Here is a 26,949-nt window from a genome sequence, read left to right as displayed (position 1 = left end):
GATGAAGGAGCCATGGGGTGTGTATGTAAATAATAAAAGTTATTAGTATGTGTTTAAAAAATGAGTACAAACAGATAAGGGAGCCATATTGGAGGGGTGGAATAAATAAAATTTAAAATTATAAATAAAAAAGTAATGCAAGATAAATAGAATTGGGGGTGGGAGGAGGATATAGTATTAAAGAGTATTCAGTGCAGGCCTCATTGAGAAGGTAAGACCTGAGCAAAGACATGGAGGTGAGTCAAGCAGATATTTGGGAGAAGTACATTCTAGACAAGCTGAACCAGCTACAGCAAAGTCTCTAAAGGAGGAACATGATTGACATGTTTAAGATATAGCAAGTGAAGGTGGTAGTAGGAAATGAGGTCAGGGAGAGAAGGAGTGAGAGAATTAAGTAGACTGTCTAAGGCCTTGTAGGTAAAAGTACAGAGCTATTGCAGGGTTCTGAATGTAACTTTTTAAAGGCTCACTGTGGCTACTGTTTTGGGAAAAGACCATTGGGAGGGTCTATGATAGGATAGGAAAACCAGATAGTAACCTATTCTAGTAATCCAACAAGATATAATGGTAGTAGCTTGAATGAGAATGGTGGTGTAGAGGGGTGAGAATTGGAAGGATTCTGGATAGAGTTTGATGGTACAGAAAATAGGTTGTACTGACAGAATAATCTGGTGAGTGAAAGAAAAAAAGAAGTCAAAGATAACTCAAAGGTCTAATGGGAGTTGCCATTAACAGAAGTGGGGAAGTATATGGGTAGAGTATGTATTGGGGAGAAAGTTTAGGAGTTCAGTTGTGAACTTGTTGAATTTGATGTCTATTATTAGACATTCAGGTAGAGACGTTGAATAAGAAGTTGGATATGTGAGTCTGGAGTTAGGGAGAGAGATCAGGGCCAAAGACCTAAATTTGGGCATAAGTGTCATTTAGATGATATTTAATGCCACAATACTGGATGAAATTACCAAGGCAGTGAGTATAGACAGAAAGAAAACCCAAGGAGAGGGCCTTAAGAGTTCTCCAACATTAAGAGCCCAGTGAGAAGAAAAGCAAAGGAGAAATAAATGAAGCCAACACTGAGGAAGGAGATAAACTGAAGGGTGTGGTGTCCTGTAATCCAAAGAAAATGTTTCAAGGAGATGGTAGCAAACGGCTGTGCCAAACGCTGCTGATAGGTCAAGTATGATGAAGAGAATCATTGGCATCATAGCATTTAGCAACATGGAGTGGTACAGACAAAGGCCTGATTACAGTAGGTTTAACAAAGTATAGAAGGAGAAAACTTGGCAACGTCAAGTATAGACAACTTATTCAAGGAATACTGCTGCAAAAGAAAACAAAAAAATGGGGAAATTGCTTGTGAATAAGTGTTAAGCTTTTTTTGTTTTGTTTTTAAGAAGGGAGAAATATGTTTATTTGCCGAAAGAAATGATCCAACAAAGAGAAAAAAAATTGATGAGGTGGAAAGATTGAAGCTGAAGCAATGGTCTTAAGAGAGAAAAGGATCTAAAGCACAAGCTGAGACAAGGACATGGACAGTAGCAAGCATGAAGTATTGCAGATACTGGTAGGTACATGAGATGGTGGGAGTCTCTTCTGATTGCTCCAATTTTCTTAGCATAGGAGGAAGGTCATGAGTCCAGGAGAAGAGAGATACAGGAGATCTGAGGAAAAGAATATATGAAATAGTCACTTAGAAGAGTTAGAGAGTGAACAGACTCAGAAAATACAGTGTGACCACAAGGCAGCATTAAGGACCCATTTGGGGTTTAAGGTCATGTGTGGCTGTGTACTTTTATCCAGTTAGACAGTTACAGATGTACAGGTACAAATAAGGCAGAGTTGATTTTGTAGGGCTGTGGTTTTGCCAAACAAGCAAAAAACAAGGGGAGGGGATCTAAAGGAGTGATTAAAGTGTCCACGGAATTTAAACAGAGTAAGAAAGTAAAGGGGGGAAGCGGATTTGGCTCAACGGGTAGAGCGTCTGCCTACCACATGGGAGGTACAGGGTTCAAACCCAGGGCCTCCTGACTCATGTGATGAGCTGGCCCACTTTCAGCGCTGATGCGTACAAGGAGTGCCCTGCCACGGAGGGGTATCTCACGTGTAGGGGAGCCCCACATGCAAGGAGTGCAACCTGTAAGGAGAGCCACCCTGCATGAAAAAAGCACAGCCTGCCCAAGAATGGTGCCACACACACGGAGAGCTGGCGCAGCAAGATGACACAACAAAAAGAGACAGTTTCCTGAGCTGCTGATAAGAACCCAAGCGGACACAGAGAGCAGACAATGGGGGGTGGAGGTGGAGAGTGGGAGGGTAGGGAAGGGAAGAGCAATAAATTTTTAAAAAATCTTAAAAAAAAGAAAAGGGAAGGGAAACAGCAATATGATCAATGGATTGGAGATTATGGTGGGTTCAAAAAATGGTTGGTTGGGTTGGGGCTTTAGAAGGAGTGAGCTGCCAAAATAGGATGTAGTGGTCACCGAGTGGAATGTACAGATTCCAAATTGTCAAGGGGCTGGAGTTATTGACAATACAAGAGGGTATCACCATTGCAATTAGTGGTTGTGGCAGGAGAGATATAGGAAATGAGGCCAAAGTATTGGAAAGATCAGGTAAGCACATTCTTCTCAATTTTAATATAAAGTCTGTGGCAGTATTGGAGAGAGGGACAGTGAGTTTGGAACTAAAATAATTGAGAAATGAGGAGGAAGGAACTGGAGGTTAGTAGTTGACAGCAATTGTGAAGAGTAGGGGATTATACAATCTGATGACATAACCCAAAGCTGAGGATTTTTAAGGAGGAGACAAGGAGAATGGTCTGAAAGCTGCAAAGAGACACATGGCAGACACCCATTCCATATCCAGGAACAGTGGTAAGGAAAGCTATGGAAGTAAAGTAACAGCCAGAACTGCACAATGGAGTCAGGTTACCAAGAGCAAGAAAGTGAAGGAGGTGTATAATAGCTTGAGACTAGATTTTAAGAATGGACTATAAATTCCAGAGGGCACAGTAGATGGGGATGAAGAGTTGTAGGATTAAAAAAAAAAAAAAAAAGAGACAAATATAGGCCTTTTTATGAATTGAAATGCAGATGAAAGGTAATCTAGATGTCTGAAGGTTCTGTGGCAACTAAACATATATGACTCCTGATAACACCCATGTATTTCCCTTAGAAAGGGAAATTGCTGGGACAAAAGTATTTTTAACTTTAAAATTAAAATGGCTATACTAATTTATTGCCAATGGCAATACATGAATTTCTCTTTTTGCTTTTGCTAACATGATGGGGAAAAATTTCAGTTTTAACTTGCATTTCCCATTTCCCTATAGGTGAGGCTGAACATTATTTCATGATTATTAGCCAGCTTTATTTTTTCTGTGAATTTGTCCATTTTAAAAATTAAGTTGTCAGCCCTTTGCTTATAAAATTTATACTTTTAAAAAAGAACCTGTTTTTCTATTATGATCTTACTGATCCACACAAATCAGTGTTTTAAGTTCCTCATTTCAAATCTTTCAATGGCTCATGATAAGGGCAACCAAGGCTCTTGTTTGTTTTTTCTTCCCCAAATTTCTCTGTATGGTATACCAGAGGAAAGTCAATTAAGGGTCACCAGTCAAATCTGGCCACACCCACTACTTTCTGTACTGTCCATGACTGCTTTCACACTACAATGGCAAAGTTGAATAGTTGCTACCGAGCCAATATGGTCTGCAAAGCTCAAAGTATTTATCTGGCCCTTTACAGAAAAGTTGTGGATACCTGCTCTATATCGTTCATTGCCTCTGAAATGTTCCAAATGAACCTGTTTAGGTTCTTATTTTTGATGACATACTCTGAAATGTTACTTCCACTTCCCACTCATCCCCCTACCCTCTTCATGGACTAGTATTCCTGGGTGCCTCCTCAATTTATATCAAAAAAGGTGTAACTGTACTTCATTGCACTTGTTTACATCTCTCTCTCCACTAGAATGTCTCTTGAGGACAACAGACAATCCACACTTAATTAAGCACTCAATGCTTAGTGAATGAATGGCATACAAAGTCCTTCATAGTTCGCCATCTTTCTCATCATTTCTGCTTTATGCTTCAACCAAAATATTTGAATTTTTCTTAGTTCATTAAATATTTTTGCAAAACATTATTTCTAAAGGCAGCATAATAGTAAATGGTTCTGTAATTTTATATTAGTTTCTTAAAAAGTTTTGAATGGATACCACCAATCCGTAATCATGTATTTGCATCTGTTTGGTATGTTCACAATGATTTGCTGAAATACTTCTCTTCCTTAACTACACATAAGAGCAATAGAATTTGGGCCTTTCTGGGATCACTCTTCATCTATGGTACTTCAGGGTTATGGGGTTCCATGATGATTATTTTACTAAGGTCTTCAGAGTCAACTATAAAATGCAACTCAATTGTGGGTTTTACTGCTTTAATTTTCAGTCTAAAATTAGTCTGCCACAGCTGGTAGATAGTCTTATTCTCCTTGTCTGGAACACCTATATTTTTTTTCTTCCTTGACATTTCCCCATTAAGACTTAGTTTTCTTTGAGAGATGTTTCACTAAGTGGATTATTCAATTTACTTATTTAATGGAACTTTTCACTTCTCTTATCACCCAAACTTGATTATATAGTTACCCTTCTACTTTTGGTGGCTTTCTTTAATTTTCTCTTTCTTATTTGTATTATCATAATTAGGAGTGTTTCAACCATAAATACTAGTTGCATTCATTTTAAAACTCAGATTTTTATATTCATTACTCATTACATACCATCCAGGTAAAGACTTTTTTTTTTCCTAAAATATATGCAGATAATTAAAACCCTGTGTTGTTTAACTTTGTAATGTACCCATTCATTATTGCCAGCTCAGTTTAACTATCTTTATAATGTGATCTATGATCTACAGTTAGTCACATTACAAGACTCTAAATATATATTACATAAAATGTTAAAAGTAAAAGAGCATGAACTTTGTATGCCCTAGATTTAGATACAGGCTTGAATACTCTGAGCCCTTTGGCAAAGTACTTACCTATCTTTAGTTCCCCTATTAGTAAAATGGCAGTTAGTCCCATGCATAGCACAGGTTTTGACAATAAATGAGAATCATGTATGTCAAAGTAATAATGTATGCTGAAGTAAAGCCTAGCACATTACAAGGAAATAATGTTTAATTCACTCACTCTTCATCCATCCAAGCAATAAGGGCAATAAATACTACATTGCCTCAATTTAAGCCCATTATTAAATTTCACTAAGTAAAAGCAACTTGGCAATATGGACCATGAGGTTTGGAAATTCAAATACTTTGACCTGACATTTTTACTTTGGAGGTTTCTTAATGAAATAATATAAAATGCAAAAAACATTTATGTATAAGGATGTTCTTTGCAGTATTTCTCATAACTGCAAAAAAAGAAAAAATAAGAAACTTACTGTCCAACAAGAAAATGTTTAATTATGAGAAATTCAAACAAGCATTATGTGGTCATTAAAAAAGATGCTGACAAAGTAATTTAATAGCATAAGAAAAATGCTTATGGCGCTAATGAAAAAAATACAAAATTATTCATATAGCAAAGTTGAAAGTACTGGAAGGAAATGCAACAAAGGGTTTCCAGTAGTTAGCGTACAGTGCTGACATTATGAATGATTTTTATTATTTTATGGTTGCTTTCTATAGTTTTCTAAAATAATAAACGATGATGACCATGACAATGGCAGTTATTATTTATGGAGCAGTTACCACTGCCAAGCCCAGTCTGAAGAGTTTATTATTAACTCACTTAATCCTCATAACATTATGAGATGAGAAAATTGAGGCACACTGAGATTAAGTAATTTGCCCAAAGTCACACCATTAAGGGAGGAGGTATCATGATCTGAACTCAAATAGTCTGGCTCTAGTTCCTAACTAGTGAGAAGTTTTACTTTGTTTTAAAATTCTAACCATTAAAAGGGGATATATTATTCTAAGCCTTGTGCCTTGTGTTCTTCCATGGGCATCAGTTTTCTTTCAGTTCAGAGTTCAAATATTTGCTCTGCCATCAGGTGCCATTTTGGAATAAGATGTAGCCACTATTCCTGAACAAGTTCTATATCTACTCCAGAAAATTCCAAGACAGACCTGCAGCCCCATTTCCTATTCTAACATCTCATTTAGAGATTGAGACTCTGGAACTCTTACATCCTTACTACACCGACTGACAGCACTTTAAGGAACCCTAGTGTGAGGGGCCTGGAGCAACCAAACTTACCTTCAAGAACTTCTCTCCTACACAAACACCCACCCATATAACTATGAATCACAGTTATCACCCTGCAAACATCCTGTCATCCATTGTGAAATTCATCTATCTGCAACCCAGGAGACCCCTCTCACCTGCCAACACTCACAGGATATCTACCATGGCACTGACTGAATGGGATTAATTAGGAAGATCCTCAACAGCCAGAGAGGGTCCCTGTGAAGAATCTTTTCAGAAACTCTCTGATCCTTCCCTTTTGGAGATGGTCTTGTTTTCCTCTGTTTTTGAAAACCTCATCAGTTAATCGTTTTGATTCTCTCAGCTTTCTCAACCTTTTGCTGGCAAACCAAGCTGGTTTTGTTTGTTGGCTGGGGGTGGGGTGAGGCAGGATCTTTGTGGCACCAATATAAATTCAAGAAATCAATCCCAGGGAGAAATATTCATAATTTATACACTGGGCAATGAAAATAACTTCTTCCTGCAGTGCTCCTCTGTGCAGTTTACATTTGATTTTTTTTTCATTACATATGTTACTTGGCTTCTTTATAATTTCTTTTCTTAACATGCTTAAATACAGGACATTTACATTTCAATGCACTTCATTTACAGCATTTAAAAAACTCAGCTCATGTAATGGCTTTAACATTATATAAACAAGAAAAACTACAGTCATAGAAACAATGATTACATTAACAAATGTTGAAACTGGAAATATTTACAATTAGAACAATATGTCACATTTTTACCAAATAATGGTAATAGGTTTAATTAGTGTAAAAGATCATTACATAAATTCAGTAGGAGGAATTTAATAATTCCTTGAATGCCTAAGACTTTCAAACATGCACCATATCAAAGCTAACCCAGCGTGGGTCCTCTCTTGGGAAAAGAAAATGGAGCATTAGGTTCACCTTAAATTATGTGGAATAAAATCTGTACTGCCAAATTGTTAGGTACTTATGCATCGCTGATGCTGGGTAGTGAAAAGCAAATCTGAACCTTCAAACTAATATTTCCCTCTGGCAATTTCAAGTTTTCAACTTGGGGCATCCATTTTCTAAGAATTAGTAGGGTGTGGGACAGTAGAAAACAGAATCGTTCCTAAAAAACGGAATCCTCCCCAGCTTCACTGAGTACAACTTCTTTGCCATTCTAACAGGAAAGCTTTGATATAACAGCAAAACTTATAATCCAGTAGAAACTTTGCCCTAAAATTGAAGTACTTTCAGGACAGCCATTTTACAACCTATTAGGTATTACATAATAGGTATTTCCAAATACCTATTTACACTATACATCTTGCATTCAAAAAGCATCTTTTCTTTAAGGTAAAAAAAAAAAAATCCCTACTCATGTATTCATCATTAAAGTCACTACTGCTTCAAAGAAAGATTGTTATTAAACTTACTACAACTGACAAAATCAATTAGTGGATAGCCTCCAATTTTTAATTTCTAATTTTCATATTTACTGATGGATCAAAATGATTAAAGACTTGTAAGATAACAGCCTCATAAGCAATCCTTGCAAGATCCAGCGGACTTTCAAAATCAATAAACAAATAAAAGGTAATCATTTTTAAAGGAAGAAAGTTAATTTCCAAAACAGGTTGATTGTGGCAGCCGGTCGGCTCCTCGGCAGCTGTTTCTTGTTGCGTGTAGTACGCGTGCGAGTGGTGGTAGAAATGCAAAAAAAAAACACAAGCCCACGCAAAACCTGTGCAGTCACAAACATTAAAATTATGAAAACGTGTCGTGAGGCCAAGAGGCCCCAAGGAGAGAACTGCCTGGAGAAAGAGATCAACGAGTTGAGTGTGGAGGCGATGGTGTGTGCGGACCCGGGACCCCGGCAAAGGAGGACCGTCTGGGCCCGGGCAAAGACTGGCCCATGCGGGGCAGTGCCCGACGAGCCCCGGAACCCGCGGGAAGCAGCCGTCCGGAGGACAGCGGAATGCGGCACCCGAGGGCCTTCAAATGCCGCGGTTTCCCAGGCGGGGGCAAAAGGTCCCCTTTGGGAGCAGATTCTCCCCTTCCTGCCGCCCCTAACGGGCTCCAGGGCCTGTCCTCGATCACGCGAGCAGATGCAGCCGTCCGCCCCCTGCCCGGGTCACACAGGAGGCCTCGCCCGGCAGCTGTTGGGCTTAGAACCGCGCCGCCGCGGCCGCCGAGCTCCAAACGGCCGGGAAAGCACCCGAAGGGCAGACTGGCCCGGCGCCTCCCCCACCGCGGCCTGTTAGGCAGCTTCGGAACTCCAGGCCTCCGCCTCCCCCCTCCAGTCCAGGACCGCGCACCCTCAAGCCACCTACCCGGTCCCACACCATCCCAGAGGCCTCCGGCGCTCGGGCCCTCTGCCGAAGCGGCGCTGCCTCCAGTCCGCCTGAAATGGCTGCGGAACAAAGGGAATATGGGCTTCTGCGAGCGCCTGTCCGATTGGCCGGGGGGCGGGGCCAGCCGCGGGAATGTTCGGCGGCGGTCGCCTTGGCAACCGCGGCAGGGTTGGGAAAATCGCGGGCTGGGAAAATGGCCGCCTGGGCCTGCGGGGCCTGCGCCAGGTGACTAGCTGCTGCTGTGCGGAAGCGAGCTCTGCAGCATTCCGACGCCCGCGGCCGTTGGTGCTCACCGATGCTCGCACCCACACCGGCCGGCAGACTGGCCTGAGACTCTGGCTGGCCGGCGGGGCCGCTGCGTAAGCTGCACTGCGCGGTGGGGCCGCGAGCAAAATGGTCCAGTAAGTGTGGTGCCTAGGGGCCGTGCAGAGCCATCCTAGAATGAAGGTCTTCCCCTGCCTGACGTTTAAACCCCAGAATAACCCCAAAAGTGACATCCCTGCTCTGGGAACCCATTCGGCACCGAACATGCCGCGTATCCCTAAATACGATTCCAAGGTCGGTGGCGAAGAGCAGAATTGGCTTCAGGCGATAGATGTGTGCAGATGTCTGCCTGCTTATCGCTTGATAGACTTTTGAGGCATGCTGTATCTAGCATATAAACTGCTTCATAGTTAAAATTAACATTTATAAAATTGTTTTACTTCTCTAGGTGTGTATTTATATAAAACTGGTTTCTGGCGCTTAGAAATAAGCCCTCCTCTCATAAACCGGCCATCGTAAGAAATAAATGTCTTCTATTTTTCCAACAGACTATAAATTCAAAATGGGAGAGGTAGGCGTTTTTATGCTCATTAATGTATAATGGTAATGAATGGATAAATATTAGTTTCCTTACCCAGATTATAATTATATAAAAATTTACAATATATGCCTATTTTAAATTTGCATAGCTAGATTACTTCCTAAGGCGATGCTGCTGCTAACAGTATTCCTCATGTGTATCAATGTGTGTAAAATGCTAGCTGTTTTGACTACGCTTGCAAGTGCTGTGTATTATATTTTGAAAATGTGTAGTAGTTGTTGCCTTCCAGACATTAGATAAAACTACAGTACCTAATACTAGAAAGTGTTTTTGAATTTCACTGAAACAGCTTATATGTTAATCAACTTGTGAATAATTCTCATTTACAACTGTCATTTTATAGGAACAATTAGTTGATTTACCTTAAATTTGGAGTGAAAAGGACCAGTTTTATCACTAGGAAATTGAACATGGCTAGGGAAAATATTTTAAATAACTAATTATAAGATTTCAATATTTTCTGATGTTAATTTGATAGTAGGTGAATACTTAAAAAAGAACCCCCCAAAGAGGATTTTTTTAACTAAGAAAAAAAAATGTTTAATATGAACCTTGCTAAATGGCATTCTAGTGTATCTGCAGGGAATTACCAACAATAAGTATACAAAAAAGAAACATGACATTTCTGCATTTGAAAAGTTACTTTCTGGAAAAGGGAGCCATGATCTGTACAAATCATAGGACATGTGATGTCCGCATTCTAGTTTCCTAAAGAAAATAAGCAATAGGAATGCTTTAAAATTGTAAAGGATTAGCAAAAATGACAGTGCAAAGAAGTATTGACAAGCAATTAGTAAAGGAATCACCTGATTAGTAATAGGAAATAATTTAAATGAATTTTTTAAATTTAGCATATGCGGAGGATTTTTTGGCCAAAATATTTTGAAAGGAAAAAAAATCATGATTGTCAAATGTTGTGAAACTGAATTTAAATTAAATATCCATTCTTTTATGAAATTTAAGTGAAATTTAATTAAAATTTTAATATAATTCTGTGTTTATCTAAGAATGAAGATGCTTAGATATGTAGACTTTTCGTATCTATCTTCCAGGTTAAATTCAAAATACATTTTAAACACTAAATCTTTTTACTATTAACTAGGATTTATTAACATGGTTTATTTTGTTTTAGTTTTTCTGTTATTTGTTTTCTCTTTGCATAGTTTGCATATGAAATAGTATATATCTGTTAGTATTTTCTCTTTACACCCAAGTATAATACAAAATGCACATGTAGTAAAATTTTGAAGATACTATTTTTTAATAATGTGCTAAAATTAAAAATAGTAAATAAACTGTTTTTAATCTCAAAACCTATTATAGATAAGTTATATTTTAAATTTCTGCATTAACATTTTTTCCTTAGGTGAAAAAATGACCAATATAAATATTTTAAGAATGGTAGAAATTACAAAATAGCATTTAAGAAAACATACCCCTAAGCTTTTACATTGGAAGAAAAGATGCTCATTCAGTTAGATGTAGCAATGTCAAAGAAAGAATAGAGCTTGGAGGCAGAAGACTTGTATGCAGATGCTGGCTTTACCACTTATGAGCACTGTTGGCTCAATCTATTTGAGCTTCACTTTCCTTGTCTTATATAGGATTAAATATGATAAATGTAAAGAGATCATTAGCAGAGTGACTGGCAGATAGTTAGAGGGCAATAAATGATATTATTACTAGATATTAAGATGGCAGATAAAAGAATAAAATGTTTTACTGAGAAGGAGAAATGTTTTTTTGGATAGAAAATATTAGGACTGGGAGTCCAAAATATTTTAAACCGATATCTTTAATAGAAAATTGGTAAGTAAATAGAAACTCAGTGAGAGTAGTAAAATAATCTTTAAGATACAGGCAAGCTTCTAAAATAGAATACTTCTGAGCAATATTGTTTCCGTTTTATCCTTGTGGAAAGACATGGGATTTCTCATTCTATTCTTTATAATGTTAGACAGTTTAAGGAATTGCATTCCCATTGAAACATATTCAGATTGGCATTAAGGAAAAAATTTTAATTATTTAGAAAAACTCAATCCAAATTTTGGAAAAAGATAGTTATGGTCAATGTTGAGAAATGTGGAAATAATACAGAGGTGTTTCCCATTTAAAGCAAACCCAATATATAAAATTTGAATTTGCAAAAAAAAAAAAATAGATAAGCTATTAACTGGGAAACGATAAACTTTTCTTTTAATTATTATTAATTCTTCCTAGTGATTAAAATATTCTATTTATAAAAAATACCACTTAGATTTCTGCTTCTGGAAAAATGGGATAGACATACTTTTCTTCCCGCTGAGAACAACTAAAATCCTTGGACATTATATAGAAAATAAACATAAGAAGACTCTGAAAGGTGGAGAGAAAAGCACAGATCAGCTAGAGACTTTGGGACACAAGGAATAACTTGGTGGTTAGTTCCCAGGGTATTCTTTTTGTCTCACATATCCCAGACTTAGAGCTGAAGAAGATAACAACCAGGAAACACAAATGGGGCAGGCAAAAAAGCCCCAACAAAAGCCTGCTCTCTCTAGCCTAAGCACTAGGAAAGGGCTGAATAACAGAAAAATTTTGGAAGTAACTGCTCTTCTCCAGCCAAACACCACAGAAAAAAAAACTGGCACCCACCCCATTCGTGTCAGCAAAAGCCTAGTGGAAAGCCTAGACTTCTACCCTTACCAGGATATAACAAGGCACCCCAAGAGCCCCACCCTGCCCTACCTCTTTCCCTATCCCCAGCCAAGGGTTGGTATCAAAGGAGGCTGAGTAGTGAGCTGGGATGTTCATCCCTGCCAGGCAGTAATGAGACCATCCACCCCACCTCACTGCATCAGTGTTTCGTGGAGGCCCTTAGTGAAGCCTGGACTTCTATTCCCATCCTGCAGTAACAAGGAGTTCCCCCCTTGGGAAGTGGTTGTAGCTCAAGCATTTGGGTACCCACTACCACATGGGAGTTCCCAGGTTCAGTTCTTGGTGCCTCCTAGAAAAGATGAGCATGACAGTGAGCTGACCCAACAGGCTGGTACGACAAGCTGACACAACAAGATTATACAACAATATGACACAATGAGGAGACACAAAGAGGAAACCCAATGAGAGAAACAACAAAGCTCCCTGCTAAGAGCTAAGGAGGCTTAAGCAATTGAGTACCTCTCTCCCACATAGGAGGTCTGGGTTTGGTTCCTGGTGCCTCCTAAAGAGAAGATGAACAAACACAGAGAGTGCACAATGAATAGGCACAGAGAGCAGTGCATGTATACATATATATATATATACACACACACACACACACACACATATATATATATGACATTAAAAATAAAACAAAAACAAGGAGTTCTGAATATCAGCAGAGGCTGAGTGGGGAGCTTCAACTTCTCCCAAACCTGGCACTAAAAAGGTGATATTCTCCACTGCCCACTACCCCTGCCAGAGCTGTGTCAGAAAAAGCCAGTGAAAACAGAAGTTTTAGATAGATCCAAAGTCTTGGAGCATAGTACCCAAAATGTTCAAGTTCTAACTGAAAATTGCTCATGACATCAAGAAGAAGGAAGAACTCAAACTGAGGGAAAAAAGATGATCAACAGTTGCCAACACCAAGATGACAGAGTTGTAAGAATTATCTGATAACTATTTTAAAGCAGATGTCATAAAAATGCTTCAATGAGGTATTATGAAAATGCTTGAAACAAATGAAAAAAAAGTCTCAGGAAACAAGTGTAAGGCATAAAGTAAAACCAAATGGCAATTTTAGAACTGAAAATTATAATAATCAAAATTAAAAACTCAGTGGATGGGCTTAACAGAGGACAGAGAATGGAGGGGACAGAGGAAAGAATCAGTGAACTTGAAAATAGAACAATAGAAATCACCCAATCTGAACAACAGAGAGAAAATACACTGAAAAGTGAATGAACAGGGCCTCGTGGAGCTGTGTAACTGTAACAAAAGATTTAACATTTATCATTGGGATCCTAGAAGGTGAGAAGAGAGTGAGGTTAAAAATACTTAAAGAATTAATAGCTAAAAACTTCTGAAATGTGTCAAAATACATAAACCTACAGATTTAACAAGCTGAATGAATTTTCAGCAAAGTAATGATGAAAATTCAATAGAAGAAATACTGGACTTTTTAACAAATGGTGCTAGGACAACTAGCTAACCACATGCAAAAGACTGGACTTGGACCCCTACCTCACACCTTATACAAAAACTAACTCAGAATTGATCAAAGAACTAAAATGTAAGAGCTATAACTATTATTATTTATTAGTTGTTATTTTTTGTTATTATTTATTGTTATTTTATTATTATTATTTATTAGTTGTAATAATTATTAATTATTAGTTGTTCATCTCTTTTCCTCTTAAGTTTAGAGTCTAAATGTGAGCCATCCAATATGGTAGCCACTAACCACATGTACTTGCTGAGCACTTGAAATGTGACCAGTGTGAATTGAGCTGTGCTGTAAGTGTAAAATACATTCTGGATATCAAAGATGTAGTATGAAAAAAATATCCATTGTACTTGTCTATATGAATTACATGTTGAAAGGATAAAGTTTTTTATATCTTGGGTAAAATATATTATTAAAATTAATTTCACTGTTTCTTTTTACTTTAAAAAAATGACTACTAGAAAATTTAAAATTGCATCTGTGACTTATATTCTATTTCTTTTGGACAGCACTGATCTAGACCATAAGCTCAGTAAGAGTGTATATCTCTTACAATTGCATATCCAGAGCTACAAAAGTATCTGGCATATAGCATGCATGAAACGTGTTGATTGAATGAATAGTCTCAGGAAAATATGATTAAAATACCTATAACATTTGTCTGTTTCAACAAAGAACTGAGTTTCTAGAAGATGGAATCATCTAGAAAAGTTTGTCAGTGTACCTTCAGCACTATCCAAGGAAGATGGTCCCTTAGTAGCTAATATAAACATCTCATCTATTCACTGTAGAGCCTAGGGCTATGCCGACACATAGTCTGTACCCAATAAATGTTTGTTGAATGAATGAATAAGTCTTCTGGGAAGTAAAACCCTTTAATAAAGATGGGTCCTTCAAAATCTCATAGTTTAATAACTCCCTTTTCTCTGACTCCATAGTTGCTGAGCAACCTTATAAGAATTTGGCTTGCTCACCTTTATAGAGAGAATGTGATAATGGGTTTCTGGTCCCCTCAGAAACAGTTTTTATCAATATAAATCAATAAATTGACATTGGTTCATATACCAGTTTCCTGTATTAGGCATTACCCCCTTACCTCTTGGAATTTTCCTCAAGGTTGTTTGGTGGAACTCAACCCCTGGATTACTTCTATCATCTCCTTTTTGCCTGTTCTCGAACAGTTTAGAGCTACTGGAAGAAATCCCACCCATGGGCCCATGGTAGACCGTTATATGTCCATGATTACCAACCTCATTGTGCTTTCTATGTACCAAGGAGTTCAATTACGTTTTTCTCTGGTCACTGCACTTTCCTTTTTTCCTGAATGAATGCTTTAAACTTCTTTTTTTTTTTTTTTTAAAGATTTATTTATTTAATTCCCCCCCCCCCCCCCCCCCCGTTGTCTGCTCTTGGTGTCTGTTTGCTGCGTCTTGTCTCTTTGTCCGCTTCTGTTGTTGTCAGCGGCACGGGAAGTGTGGGCGGCGCCATTCCTGGGCAGACTGTTCTTTCTTTTCACGCTGGGCGGCTCTCCTCACGGGCGCACTCCTTGCGCGTGGGACTCCCCCACGCGGGGGACACCCTTGCGTGGCACGGCACTCCTTGCGCGCATCAGCACTGCGCATGGCCAGCTCCACATGGGTCAGGGAGGCCCGGGGTTTGAACCGCGGACCTCCCATATGGTAGACGGACGCCCTAACCACTGGGCCAAAGTCCGTTTCCCTAAACTTCTTAATTTTTCGGAAACTTTCACACTCTTTCCTTCTTCTCCTCCTCATTCTCAGCAGATGTTATGGTCTCCTTCACAGAGAAAATAGAAATCATAATGGATTACATCTTAACTTCCTGCCACCAAGCCTACAAACTATCTGCCTCTGTTCTATTCTTGTCTCCTTCCTTCCTATTAGAATAGAGGCATTATTCTTTCTCCTAGTAAAAGCCATTCCCTTTGCCTGATCTCTGGATCCTATCCCTCTAGCCCTTTTCTTCTGTCTTCAGCTTCTCCCTCTCCACTGGGATTATATTGTCTGTAATATAATCTTGGAAGATATAATAGAAAAGCCAGGCAAAGCCAAAAGTATTTCAGAATTAAACTGGGTATCATTTTAATATTTAAAAGAGTTGTGCGATTGTAAGATAAGAAAGAATGCCCGATTCCCTCAAGTTCAAAAGTCTTTGGAGGCAGCAGACTTGGCCCAGTGGTTAAGGCATCCGTCTACCACATGGGAGGTCCCCTGTTCAAACCCCGGGCCTCCTTGACCCGTGTTGAGCTGGCCCATGCGCAGTGCTGATGTGCACAAGGAGTGCCGTGCCATGCAGGGGTGTCCCCCTCGTAGGGGAGCTCCACGCGCAAGGAGTGCGCCCCGTAAGGAGAGCCGCCCAGCGCGAAAGAAAGTGCAGCCTGCCCAGGAATGGTGCCGCGCGTACACGGAGAGCTGACACAACAAGATGACGCAACAAAAAGAAACATAGATTCCCGTGCCGCTGACAACAACAGAAGCAGACAAAGAAGATGCAGCAAATAGACACAGAGAACAGACAACTGGGGTGGGGGGGGAAAGGGAGAGAAAAATAAATAAATAAAATCTTAAAAAGAAAAGTCTTTGAAGGGGAAATGCATCTATATATCTTAAGAACCAAAGAAACAATGTCTGATCAAGTGATATGCCAGAATAAAAGATGCAGGCCAGGGTTTTTATTAAGTGGAACTTGGGTGCCACAAAGTACAGCCAGTGAAGTCATGAAGTTTCTATTATAAACTATGAGTAGGGCCTGGTATCTTCCATCAAGGTTGCTGGGAAGAATCCAGTCAATGTTTGACCTGAAATTTCTAGTCATGCATTCTTTTTTTTTTTTTAATTTATTTTTTATTTATTTCTCTCCCTCCCCCCCCAGTTGTCTGCTCTCTGTATCCATTCACTATGTGTTCTTCTGTGACCACTTTCATCCTTATCAGCAGGCATAAGGCCTATCCATTGGGCCAAGTCTGCTTCCCTCATTATGCATTCTTAAGCAAGCTAAGAGGAAGTGTGTTTGTCTGGATTAGATTTAGCTGCAAGTGACAAAACCCATAACAAAATAAAATTTATCTTTGATCTAAACATAGGCAGTCCATAGCTGGTTTGGCACTTTTATAATTATTAGGGATGTAGGCTTCTTCTTTCTTTTGTTTTCCCACCCTTAATGTGAAGCTACTTCCTTATGGTCCAAAATGGAGTCCCAGGTTTCATCTTAGCCATTTACAACATATCCAACCATTAGGAAGGAGAAAAGATAGGAAGAGGTTTATATTCTCTCCCTTTAAGAAAGTCGTACACACCACTTTCACTTATTTGTCATTAGCTAGAACTTTGTCACATGATCATATCTAGCTTAGCATCTAGGCCTAATTACCCTGAAAGAAAAGTAAAAGATTTCCTCTCATTCCAGTCCAAAGCCTGCCTCCCAGAAATTGGATCCTGTCATTCATCTGCTCAGTCTCCCTGTCCCCCTCCTACCCCAATGTCTTCCAATCACTGAGTAAAATCCTTCTCATAGTGTTGAAACCCTACGTGATGTGGCCCCTGCCTTCTTTCTAACCATATGTCCAACTTATCCCCTATTTGCTGCTTGGCCTCCAGCACCATATTGTCCCTCAAACATACTGAGCTTGTTTCTACCTTAGGCTCTCTACACTTGTTGTTTTCTCTGCTGTATTGCTTTCTCCCTAGGACTTAACGTGTTCACTCTCTTACCTTTTCAGATCTCAAATACCAACTCCCCTGCTAGATATTCCTTGATCACTCTATTACCATTTCTTACCATGCTTAGTTTTATTTATAGCATTTATTGTTATCTAAAATCATATTCTGTTTGTTTGATGTTGCCTGTCTCTTTCAGACAACATCCCATAATTAAGGTGGGAACTTTGTGAAACAATTGTATCCCCAACAGTAAGTGCAAGCCCTGGCATAAAGTAGGTGCTCAATAAATAGTTATTGGGAAGCGGCTGTGGCTCAGTCAGTTGGGCTCCTGTCTACCATATTCGAGGCCCTGGGTTTGCCTCCCGGGGCCTCCTTGTGAAGGTGGGCTCGCCCGCACACTGCGGAGAGCTGATACAGCAAGATGATGCAACAAAGGGAAACAAGCAGACACAGAAAAAACATGCATTAAGTGGACACAGAGAACAGACAGCAAATAAACAAGCTTCAAGGGGGAATAAATAAATAATCTTTAAAAAAAAAGTTATTGAATGGATGAATGGATGGATGGATTACTGGCTCATTGAAACTAGACATTGATAATATTTAATTCCCTGGCCCATGCTCACTAAGTAATGATTATGATTTAGCTTCCCATATAAATTTGATCACTGGGGAAAAAACCATTCTAGTCATTTTTGGACATTGAGCAACATTCTGTGTTTTATGCATATGTCTCTCCACATTTGGTTAATAAGAGTTCACTCCTGACAGACAAATCTGCCTTTAAGTTTAAGATCTTGCCAAGCGACACCTGGTCTTGCTGGTTACCTTCTCTTGAATCAGCAGTAAGGACCCCCAACCTTGAATCATGGTGACCTTATCAAGGTAAAAGCTTTTGTGCGGCCCCTCTCTAGGAGACCAGTCCTGCTCCCTCTGTAACATTGCTGGGTTTATTTATATCTTCAACTCTTAAAACATGTGAAAAACATATCTATCAAGTGGCACATTTTACCAATTTATCATTTAACCCTTTTCCTTCACACAACACAAATTTGATTGATTCTTTTCTTCTTTGTACTTAAGGGGTAGTAAACTTGGGGATTAAAAGTAAACCTTTAGTGCCAGGCATGTCTGGGTTCAAATCCTGCTTGTGCTATCTTGAGGATGTCAGCTGACCTCTGGTTTCCTCCTCTGTATGATGAGAATAATAGCAGTATCCACCTCCTAGCACTGTTGAGAAGATTAAATGAGACTCTAGTTGTAAAGTACTTGTCATAGTGCCCAGCACAAACTATGCATTCAAAAAATGCCAACTGTTATTATTGCTCAGAGTGAGTAATACTTTGTGATAGGTGAATTGAAAATTATCATAATTCTATTAACATTATTAACAAGCTCTGAATAAATAGCCTTGGCTTGTTCTGAAAAGAAAAAGGAATGCATAATTTTTTTCTTTTAAAAATATCTGGGGGAGCCTTTGTAGCTCTGTGGTTGAACATGAGCTTCAGTGGTACGAGGTCCTTGGTTCAATCTCTGGCCCTGGTACCTTCCCCCCCCCCCCAAAAAAAAAAAAGGTGTTAAAAAAATCTGAGTTCAGATAAATGTTTTGAGTGCTTGTGCTACACTCCACTAACAGTAAAGATGAGTTGGGCATAGGACCTGGAAGGGGTTATAGGGTGGGAACTAGGATGTGTTACTCGTCATTATGCCTCACTTTGATTTGGTCCCTTGTTTTCAGTCTGGAGCCTTACACCTGCCTTCTGTTATGCCTGAAGTCCCACATTCTGGGGCCTCATTGGTTCCATCTCTATACAGATCACAACAGCATTTCCAAGCTTCCATCTCCCTCAGGGGGAGACAGAAGTAGTTATCTGGTTTATTGGTGCCAATGCTTGTTTCAACCAGTTCTGCAATTGTCAGCCCACTCTGCGTTTCTGCCTTTTTTAGTACCTACAATTCCTGATTCTGCTCAATGGAGAGAATCCACTGGGTATTAAGTTGGATACAAGGTAGTTAGGTTTCTTCTGTTCTTCTGTCACTTTCCATTTCTCTTTCTGCTTTCCATCTTCACAAATTTGTTGACATTCCATGTCTGCTGGAGTCTCCATCACCCCTTGTGGATTTATACTTTAAAAATTTTTTCCTTTACTGTCATTTTCAGGAGTTTATAGAAGGAAGAGATAAAAAAATATATCTAGGTGATTAAACCAGAATTTTTTCAAAAAGTAGCTGTTAGATATATTCTGGAAATGATTTCATTCTTAATTTTGGGTAAGAGAGAAAATATTTCAATTTCTATAAATTTCCAGCAGGTTAACTGGAAATTAATTATTCTAAAAATTAAATTTAGGTTTAATTCCATTGTTATCTTAGGAATTAATTATGGTTTTATTTCAGCCCATGTGGTATTACATGAAATTGATCCAAATAAACCACCATATAATTCTTCATGTTTTTAAAAAATTTATTTATTCCCCTCCTCCTCTGCTGTTCACTCTGTGTCAATTCACTGTGCATTCTTCTGTGTCTGCTTGTCTTCTCTTCTTGTCTTCACTTTAGGAGACACTGGGAACCAATCCTGGGACCTTCCAACATGGAGAGAGGTACTCAGTTGCTTGAGACACCTCAGTTCCCTGGTTTGTTGTGTCTCTTTTTTTTTTTCCTCTGTCTCTTTTTTGTTGTTGTTGTGTCATCTGGTTGTGCCAGTTCCCCATGCAGGCCAGCTCTCCACGTGGGCCAGCTAGCCTTCACCAGGAGGCTCCGGGAACCGAACCCGGGACCTCCCATATGGTAGACAGGAGTCCAATTGCTTGGGCCACATCCACTTCCCTCTTCATGTTTTTTATGTCATGAAAATTCTGTACAAAATTAATTTACAAATGAATCAGCAGCTATCACAGAACAGAGTCATTCTTTCCAGAAAGTGTTTATATTTTAAAACACAGATTATTATAGCTAACCTTACAGATTAAAAAGTCAAGATACCTATATGTGTAGCTTTTAAAATAAATCATCCCTGAAGACAGAAACCAAACAAGAGCAATAGAAAAGTCTGTTTCTAATTTTTATTTTCTGCACCAGAAATCCTGTGGTCATAACATCCAAGCATCTTATGCATTCCCCCAAACCATGGGGCCTTCCTGCTCTAAAGATATTTTTTCGGAAAATGTAAAACAGTAATAAAAGATTTCTTTATGAAATAGTCCTTTGGGGTTCTGAAGTTACAAGTTTGTTAGACTGGCTCCTGTTTTTTTTTTTCCTTCCTCTGCATTTTTAGTTTCATTTCAACTGCATTTCTCAGTTACTACTTTCATTATGTCCTTATTGTTCATTGTTGTTTTTTCCCTTATGAGTGAATTGATTGGCAGTTTGTCAAAAGACTGATTTGTGATATTATGCTTTTCCTAGCACTCCTGTCTGGGGAAGATTTAAAGAATTCTAAGATGAGGATTGACTCTTCTGTAGTTGACTTGAAGTAGAAGTAGTAATTTGGATTTGCTTTGCCTATATTGGTAATTATTGTGCAGTTGGAAAAATTAATTTTAGGGCATGAAAGCTCTGCCTTCATTTCACAGGGCTTGTGTTGCCTATGGGAGAATGCATATCTTATAGTCCCTTAGGAATAAAAAGAAGGAAAGTTTTTAATCTAGGAATCATATTTTTCCGAGGGTAAGCATAAATTTCACATAAATTAGAAAGAAAAGCCACTAGGGAATGTTATGATGAACATATAAGCTGATAAGATACCTAAAAAATCAAAACAAAAGGAAAATTTCAACAATAGTTGTACATAAGCTATTATTTACATCCCTTAACACCTTTCCTATTTCCTCATTAACCCCTTCTCTATGCTAATTAATCATATTTTTGCTCAAATAATTGGATGCATTTTTCTCAGAGAAATCTTCCAATATATAGAATGTAAATCATTTGACTCACAGTATTTCATCGTTACAAATGAATATACTACTAAAATTTGGATTTCTGAGGAGGTAAGATGCCATTACATTTCTATTATGAGGATTTACCATGATTCTAGTGTATCTTAGATTGTTTTTGTTCAAAGGATTATTTCTTATAAACAATTACACATCTTATTTTTTTCTTCCATTTCAGGATCTGAATGGATTAAATTAAGGACCATCTAACAGGTGCAACAACAATAACAAATATATATATATAGTTTACTGTTGTGCATAGACTTTTCTTTTATGGGAAACTGTAGTGTTCTGTGTGACAGGATCTGAAAGAGAATGGCTCAGAAGTGACAGAATCTAGATGAAAACCTCTCTAAGCTATACAGATCAGTTTTAGCTGGGGAAAGTACATTTTATACCAGTTAAGCTAACAGAAATCTTCCAATTTAAAAGAAAGAAGTAATGGGAACAGATAACCCATGCCAGTCATACAGAAGTCACGGAGCTGGACAGGGCTGTGAGAGAAGTGATCATCCCCGGTAGGGGGATTATCCAAAGATGAGAGATTTCATTTTATTCTGATACAAGTTGTATTTCTTCAGATTTGGAAGGGGTACAAGCCACAAAACCAGACTTGGAGCAGCTAAGGCAAAAAGGAACTTATTGGAAGCACACTGGCATATCTCTCAAGGCAGCGTTGAATGACCTATGCTAGGGATATACATTCAGCTTGTGTGCTGGATTAGCTGGAATCAGGGACTGGCATGTCAGATATTCTGCTTGTCTCGCATTTCTGCAGACTGTCTTTCCTCTGGGGAACATGGCTGGCTGTCTCATATGCCCAGGATTTACATTTTATGGCTTTAAGCATTAGCAACCAACTCTCTTTCCATCTTCTTTCCTATCTAAGACCCAAATTTCTGGGAGTGAGACCTACTCGCTCTGAGAAGGGGAGGTTCCCGTACCTGGACCACAGTGGCCACCTTGGCCTGAAGGAAGGGTCACATCTGCACAGAACTGCCCTGATGTGACAGCATTATAGCAGGAAGGGGAGAGAGAGATGGAGGAGCAGTCCCTAGAATAAGCCCAGGGCTAGGGAGACTCTCCCAGAGTTTTCCACTGCAGAAATACTTCTCTAAATCATTTGAATCATGGGATTTAATTGGAGTCAATGATTTGATGTTTTGGTGCAAAAATCTCACAAGATATCATCACATTCTGGTAACAGAGCAGTACCTGAAGGTTTAACAAGGTTTATTTTTAACAACTTATAGAGAGTAGTTTATTAATATTGATTTTATAAATTTTCTTAATAAATTATTCATTTTGAATTGTGGCTGGAAAGCATCGATAAAGCTAATGTAGTTCCTTTAATTTACAGAGGAGGATTCTAAGAGGATAAAAACTTGACCAAGGCCACAGGGTAAATAAGTGAAAACTTTTGATCTGGAATCCAAGATATCTTGGTCTTATTATTTGTTTAGAAATAGTTTATCTTTTGTAAAAATTATGATTAAAGATGTTGGGTTCTTATTTGTCCAATCTTTCAACCAAAGTATACATAAACCCCAGGTCTTACTATGTCTAGTTTCAGCAAGACGTAGCAGCAGAACAGAACTTAGCTCAGAAATTGAGGAACCTTAATTCTACTCAGTGCTCTCTTCTGAGTGAAAGCCTACTTGCTTCTGTACAGAGATGACCGGCAAAGAGACCTGCAGGAAAAGCCAGGACTTAGTAAGCAACTCTGCATCCCATCAATCTCAAGACAGAATCGTAATGCTAGATCAGGTTATATCACTATTTAATAAGGCAATATATGTTCTTACCAGTAAAGATTTCAAAGCAGGCAATACTGGTAAGGGCCCCATGCAGAGAGGATAGGAAATAAACAAGTATACAAAAAAAAATAATTCTAGATGGTGACAAAGTGCCTAAGAGAATAAAATGGGGGATGTGATAGAGTGATGGAAGGCTACTCAAGACTGAAGGATCAGGGAAGGTCTCACTGAATCAATGATAAGTTCAATGAAAGGGAAACTATCAAGATAAAAACCACATATCAATAACTTCAGTAATAAAACTATAGAATCATATCAATAATATGATATTTGATAAAATTCAACATCCAGTCTTAAATGCCTTAAAATTAGGAAATAGGGTTGCTTTTTTGACATGGGAAAAAAATGAGAATTTAAATCAAGAGTTGACATTATAAATGGTAAATCAAATCTAGCAACATTTTCCCCTTTAAAAAAAAGAATGAAACAAAGGCGGCCTTCATCACCATTGTTTTCCAATATAATACAAAAATTCTTTTCATCACAGTAGGGCCTCCAAAGGAAATAAGAACTAAATATTGGGAAAAAAGAAACCAAAGTCTTACTTGAAAAAATAGAAGCTCCAAAGTGGTCACTCCCACAAAACCACTAGAGATACTAAAAGCATTCAGTGAACTGGGCAAATAGAAGACAGACTTGCAAACACTTATATATTCCTAAATATCAGCAATAACCAAGTAGAAAAGTTAATTAAAGGATCTTATTCATACTACCAGTATATTATAAAATACAGAGAAATTAACATGAAATGTTCAAGTCATATAACATAAAATATTAAAATACTTTAATGAAAGAATTTAAAATACAAATGAATGAAGATATATAGTATGATTATGGATAGAGAGACCAAGAATAATGATATTACCCAATTTAATGTATAGATTCAGCACATCCCAATTAAAAGAATACATTGGAATGATGGATATAGACCATTATACATTTTGTCAAAACCTATAAAAATGTGCAGTGCCATGTGTAAACTATGATGTAATCTATTGACCATGGTTAGTAGCAACGCTTCAATTAATGTTCAATCAATTTTAACAAATGTACCACACTACTGAAAAATGTTGTTGATGAGTAAAAGTGTGGGAGGGGAAGGGTATATGGGAATCCCCCTATATTTTTGATGTATCATTTATATAATATAAACCTTCTTTAAAAATGAAATAAAAAAAAGAGAATAGGAAAAAAAACCCCAAATGAATGCTTTACAGAGCTTGATAAAATGATTCCAAAACTGTTTAGGCAAAATAAATAGGCATACTTATCAAAGAGTATTCTAAGTCGAAAAAAGAACAATAAGGAAGAACTACACTTTCTAGATACTAGGATTTTAAAGGAAATGATAGGAAATTATGTGGCATGAACTAAAAAAATGAAATAAAGGGTAATTGAAAGAACAGAAAATCTAGTTTACATATGAATTTAATATGTGATAAACTCAGTCTAACCAAATAGTGGAGAAAGGAATCATGATTTAAGAACTACTGAAGACACTAGGTATTAATATGGAGAAAAATAACTTAGAGCTTCACCTCATACTACATTTATTTCATTCTGCAAGAGACACATTAGGACTTTAATTTTTTTTTGAAGCTGGTATTTAATCACTTAGATGTTGCCAGCTGTTTTCCTTTTATACAGGTGGAGTCATCAATTCATCTTTGGAGCAGACTTCCTTTGGGAAAATCACCAGAATGGACCTTTTTAATTATACAAATTTAGAGCAAGTACTTACCCACTGCTTTGGAGGAAGTTGGGATCTCCAGTAAACTGACAACTTTGGTTTTATTGCTGGTTTGTGTCCTTTCAGAATCAGGGAAAAATATCCCCCAAATATGGATTTAGGCTGAACTGTTCTTGTGAAGTACTGTGATTATTTTGGAAAGGGGTGGGGGGGGTGGGGAGAGAGAGGGAGGGAGGGAGAGAGAGAGAGAGAGAGGGAGAGGGAGAGAGAGAGGGAGAGAGGGAGAGAGGGAGAGAGGGAGAGAGAGATTTGTCCAAGTAATTGTTCACAGAAGATTGCCATACTGGACCATGTCAAGAGGGATCTGTAGGTCTGGTCTCTTAATGCTGAAGAAAAAATGTGAAAGGGAATTAGCACGACCATTGGTGACTTTAACATGGTGTTATTTAAGACGGAGTAACTCAAACCTGGGGAATGTACTGCTGACCCTTAACATGGCCTTGTCTGAGCCATAGGGGCCAGGCATTCAACATGTGTGGATGTTTCCACTGCCAATTATTAGAGTCAAGAAATGAGGCAGGCTATGGATTTGGAGAGGAAAGGTCCCTCTTTCTTTGAATGGCTCTATATTTCTGTCTATCTCCATCTCTTTCTTCTACTTTCATACATGCATACAGATACACACATGCTCCTACCACAAGAGTTCTTAAGGTCAGTGCTCCCGAGTGTGGAGATGTCTGGAGATTTCCTTTGGTGGTGGTGAGCTGGCTCTTGCCACATTGGGTGGTTCTAAGACCAGCTCCTGGGAGCAGATGTGGCTCAAGTGGTTGAGTGCACGCCTCCCACATGAGAGATCCCAGTTCATTTCTGGGGTACCTCCTGAAAAAAAAAAAAAAGCAGAGTGAATGAGTGGGTCAGCTCAGGGAATGTGGTGCTGGCTTCACACACATGAGGTCCCAGGTTCAGTCCCCAGCCCCCGGTACCTCAAAACAAAAATACAAAACAACAACAACAATGAAAAACTAGCTCCTTCTCACAATAGTTGCACTTTTTTTCATCTGCAAATCTACAGTAGTTAAATATGGTAGCTTTGTTTTAACTGTGTTTGGAGAATTAAGGGAGGCATCAGTGTCCATGCTTGAAGAGAACCTGGCAGACCAGAGGGACATTCTGGAGAAACTGGTTATCAGTTGGCAGCAGTGACCCACTGTACTCCAACAGGGATGACAGTAATGAGGTCTGATTTATTATTTATTTATTTCTTTCTAAAGATTTATTTATTTATTTATTTTAAAAAAAGATTTATTTATTTATTTAATTCCCCCCCCTCCCCTGGTTATCTGTTCTCTGTGTCTATTTGCTGCATCTTGTTTCTTTGTCCGCTTCTGTTGTCGTCAGCGGCACGGGAAGTGTGGGCGGCGCCATTCCTGGGCAGGCTGCTCTTTCTTTTCACGCTGGGCGGCTTTCCTCACGGGCGCACTCCTTGCGCGTGGGGCTCCCCCATGCGGGGGACACCATTGCGTGGCAAGGCACTCCTTGCGCGCATCAGCACTGCGCATGGCCAGCTCCACACGGGTCAAGGAGGCCCGGGGTTTGAACCGCGGACCTCCCATATGGTAGACAGACGCCCTAACCACTGGGCCAAAGTCCGTTTCCCTAAAGATTTATTTTATCATTTATTTCTCTTCCCTTCTACCACCACTCCCCGCCATTTGCTCTCTTGTGTCCATTTGCTGTGTGTTCTTCTGTGTCTACTTGCATTCTCGGTGGCACCAGGAATCTGTATCTCTCTTTGTTGCATCATCTTGCTGCGTCAGCACTCCGTGTATGTGGTGCCACTCCTGGGTGGGCTGCGCTTTTTCACACGGGGCCATTCTCCTTGCAGGGCGTACTCCTTGCGCACGGGGCTCCCCTATGTGGGGGACACCCCTGCGTGGCATGGCACTCCTTACGTGTGGCAGCACTGCATGTGGGCCAACTCACCACATGGGTCAGGAGGCCCTGGGTTTGAACCCTGGACCTCCTATATGGTAGGCGGATGCTCTATCAGTTGAGCCACATCTGCTTCCCATGAGGTCTGATTTAATGCAACATGTAATGCAACAAAGGTGGGAAATGTCATGGAAGAATGTATTTTTTTGCAGACTATCAAATGCTGGTTCATAGGTTTTATAATTTGACTCTGAA

The 26,949-nt window shown here is 38.9% G+C and overlaps 1 protein-coding gene and 1 long non-coding RNA gene across 5 annotated transcripts in view; one reads left to right on the top strand and one right to left on the bottom strand.

Annotated features, from left to right (window-relative positions):
* The window catches only part of TNPO1 (transportin 1), a 114,532-nt gene extending 105,875 nt beyond the window's left edge, over positions 1-8,657 (bottom strand). For 3 of the 4 annotated variants that reach the window (XR_009188595.2, XR_011645967.1, XM_058310045.2), the window contains exon 1: positions 8,569-8,655. Coding sequence is in view for 1 of the 4 variants with exons in the window: in XM_058310045.2 (XP_058166028.1) it covers positions 8,569-8,583 (15 nt within the window). In the remaining 3 variants the exon portion in view is untranslated. Of the gene's footprint in view, positions 1-1,572; positions 1,662-8,568 lie in introns of all 4 variants that reach the window. The other variant, XM_071208558.1, reaches the window with a different exon arrangement.
* Positions 8,658-13,831: 5,174 nt separating this feature from the next.
* On the top strand, positions 13,832-22,659 carry LOC139436661 (uncharacterized). The gene is made up of 3 exons (XR_011646000.1): positions 13,832-13,927; positions 21,434-21,468; positions 22,616-22,659. It is a non-coding gene; the product is annotated as an uncharacterized lncRNA (long non-coding RNA).
* The last annotated feature ends 4,290 nt before the right edge of the window (positions 22,660-26,949 follow it).

The sequence above is a fragment of the Dasypus novemcinctus genome, chromosome 2, assembly GCF_030445035.2.
Source record: "Dasypus novemcinctus isolate mDasNov1 chromosome 2, mDasNov1.1.hap2, whole genome shotgun sequence".
Lineage (NCBI taxonomy): Eukaryota > Metazoa > Chordata > Mammalia > Cingulata > Dasypodidae > Dasypus > Dasypus novemcinctus.
This window is presented reverse-complemented; position numbering and strand designations above follow the sequence as displayed.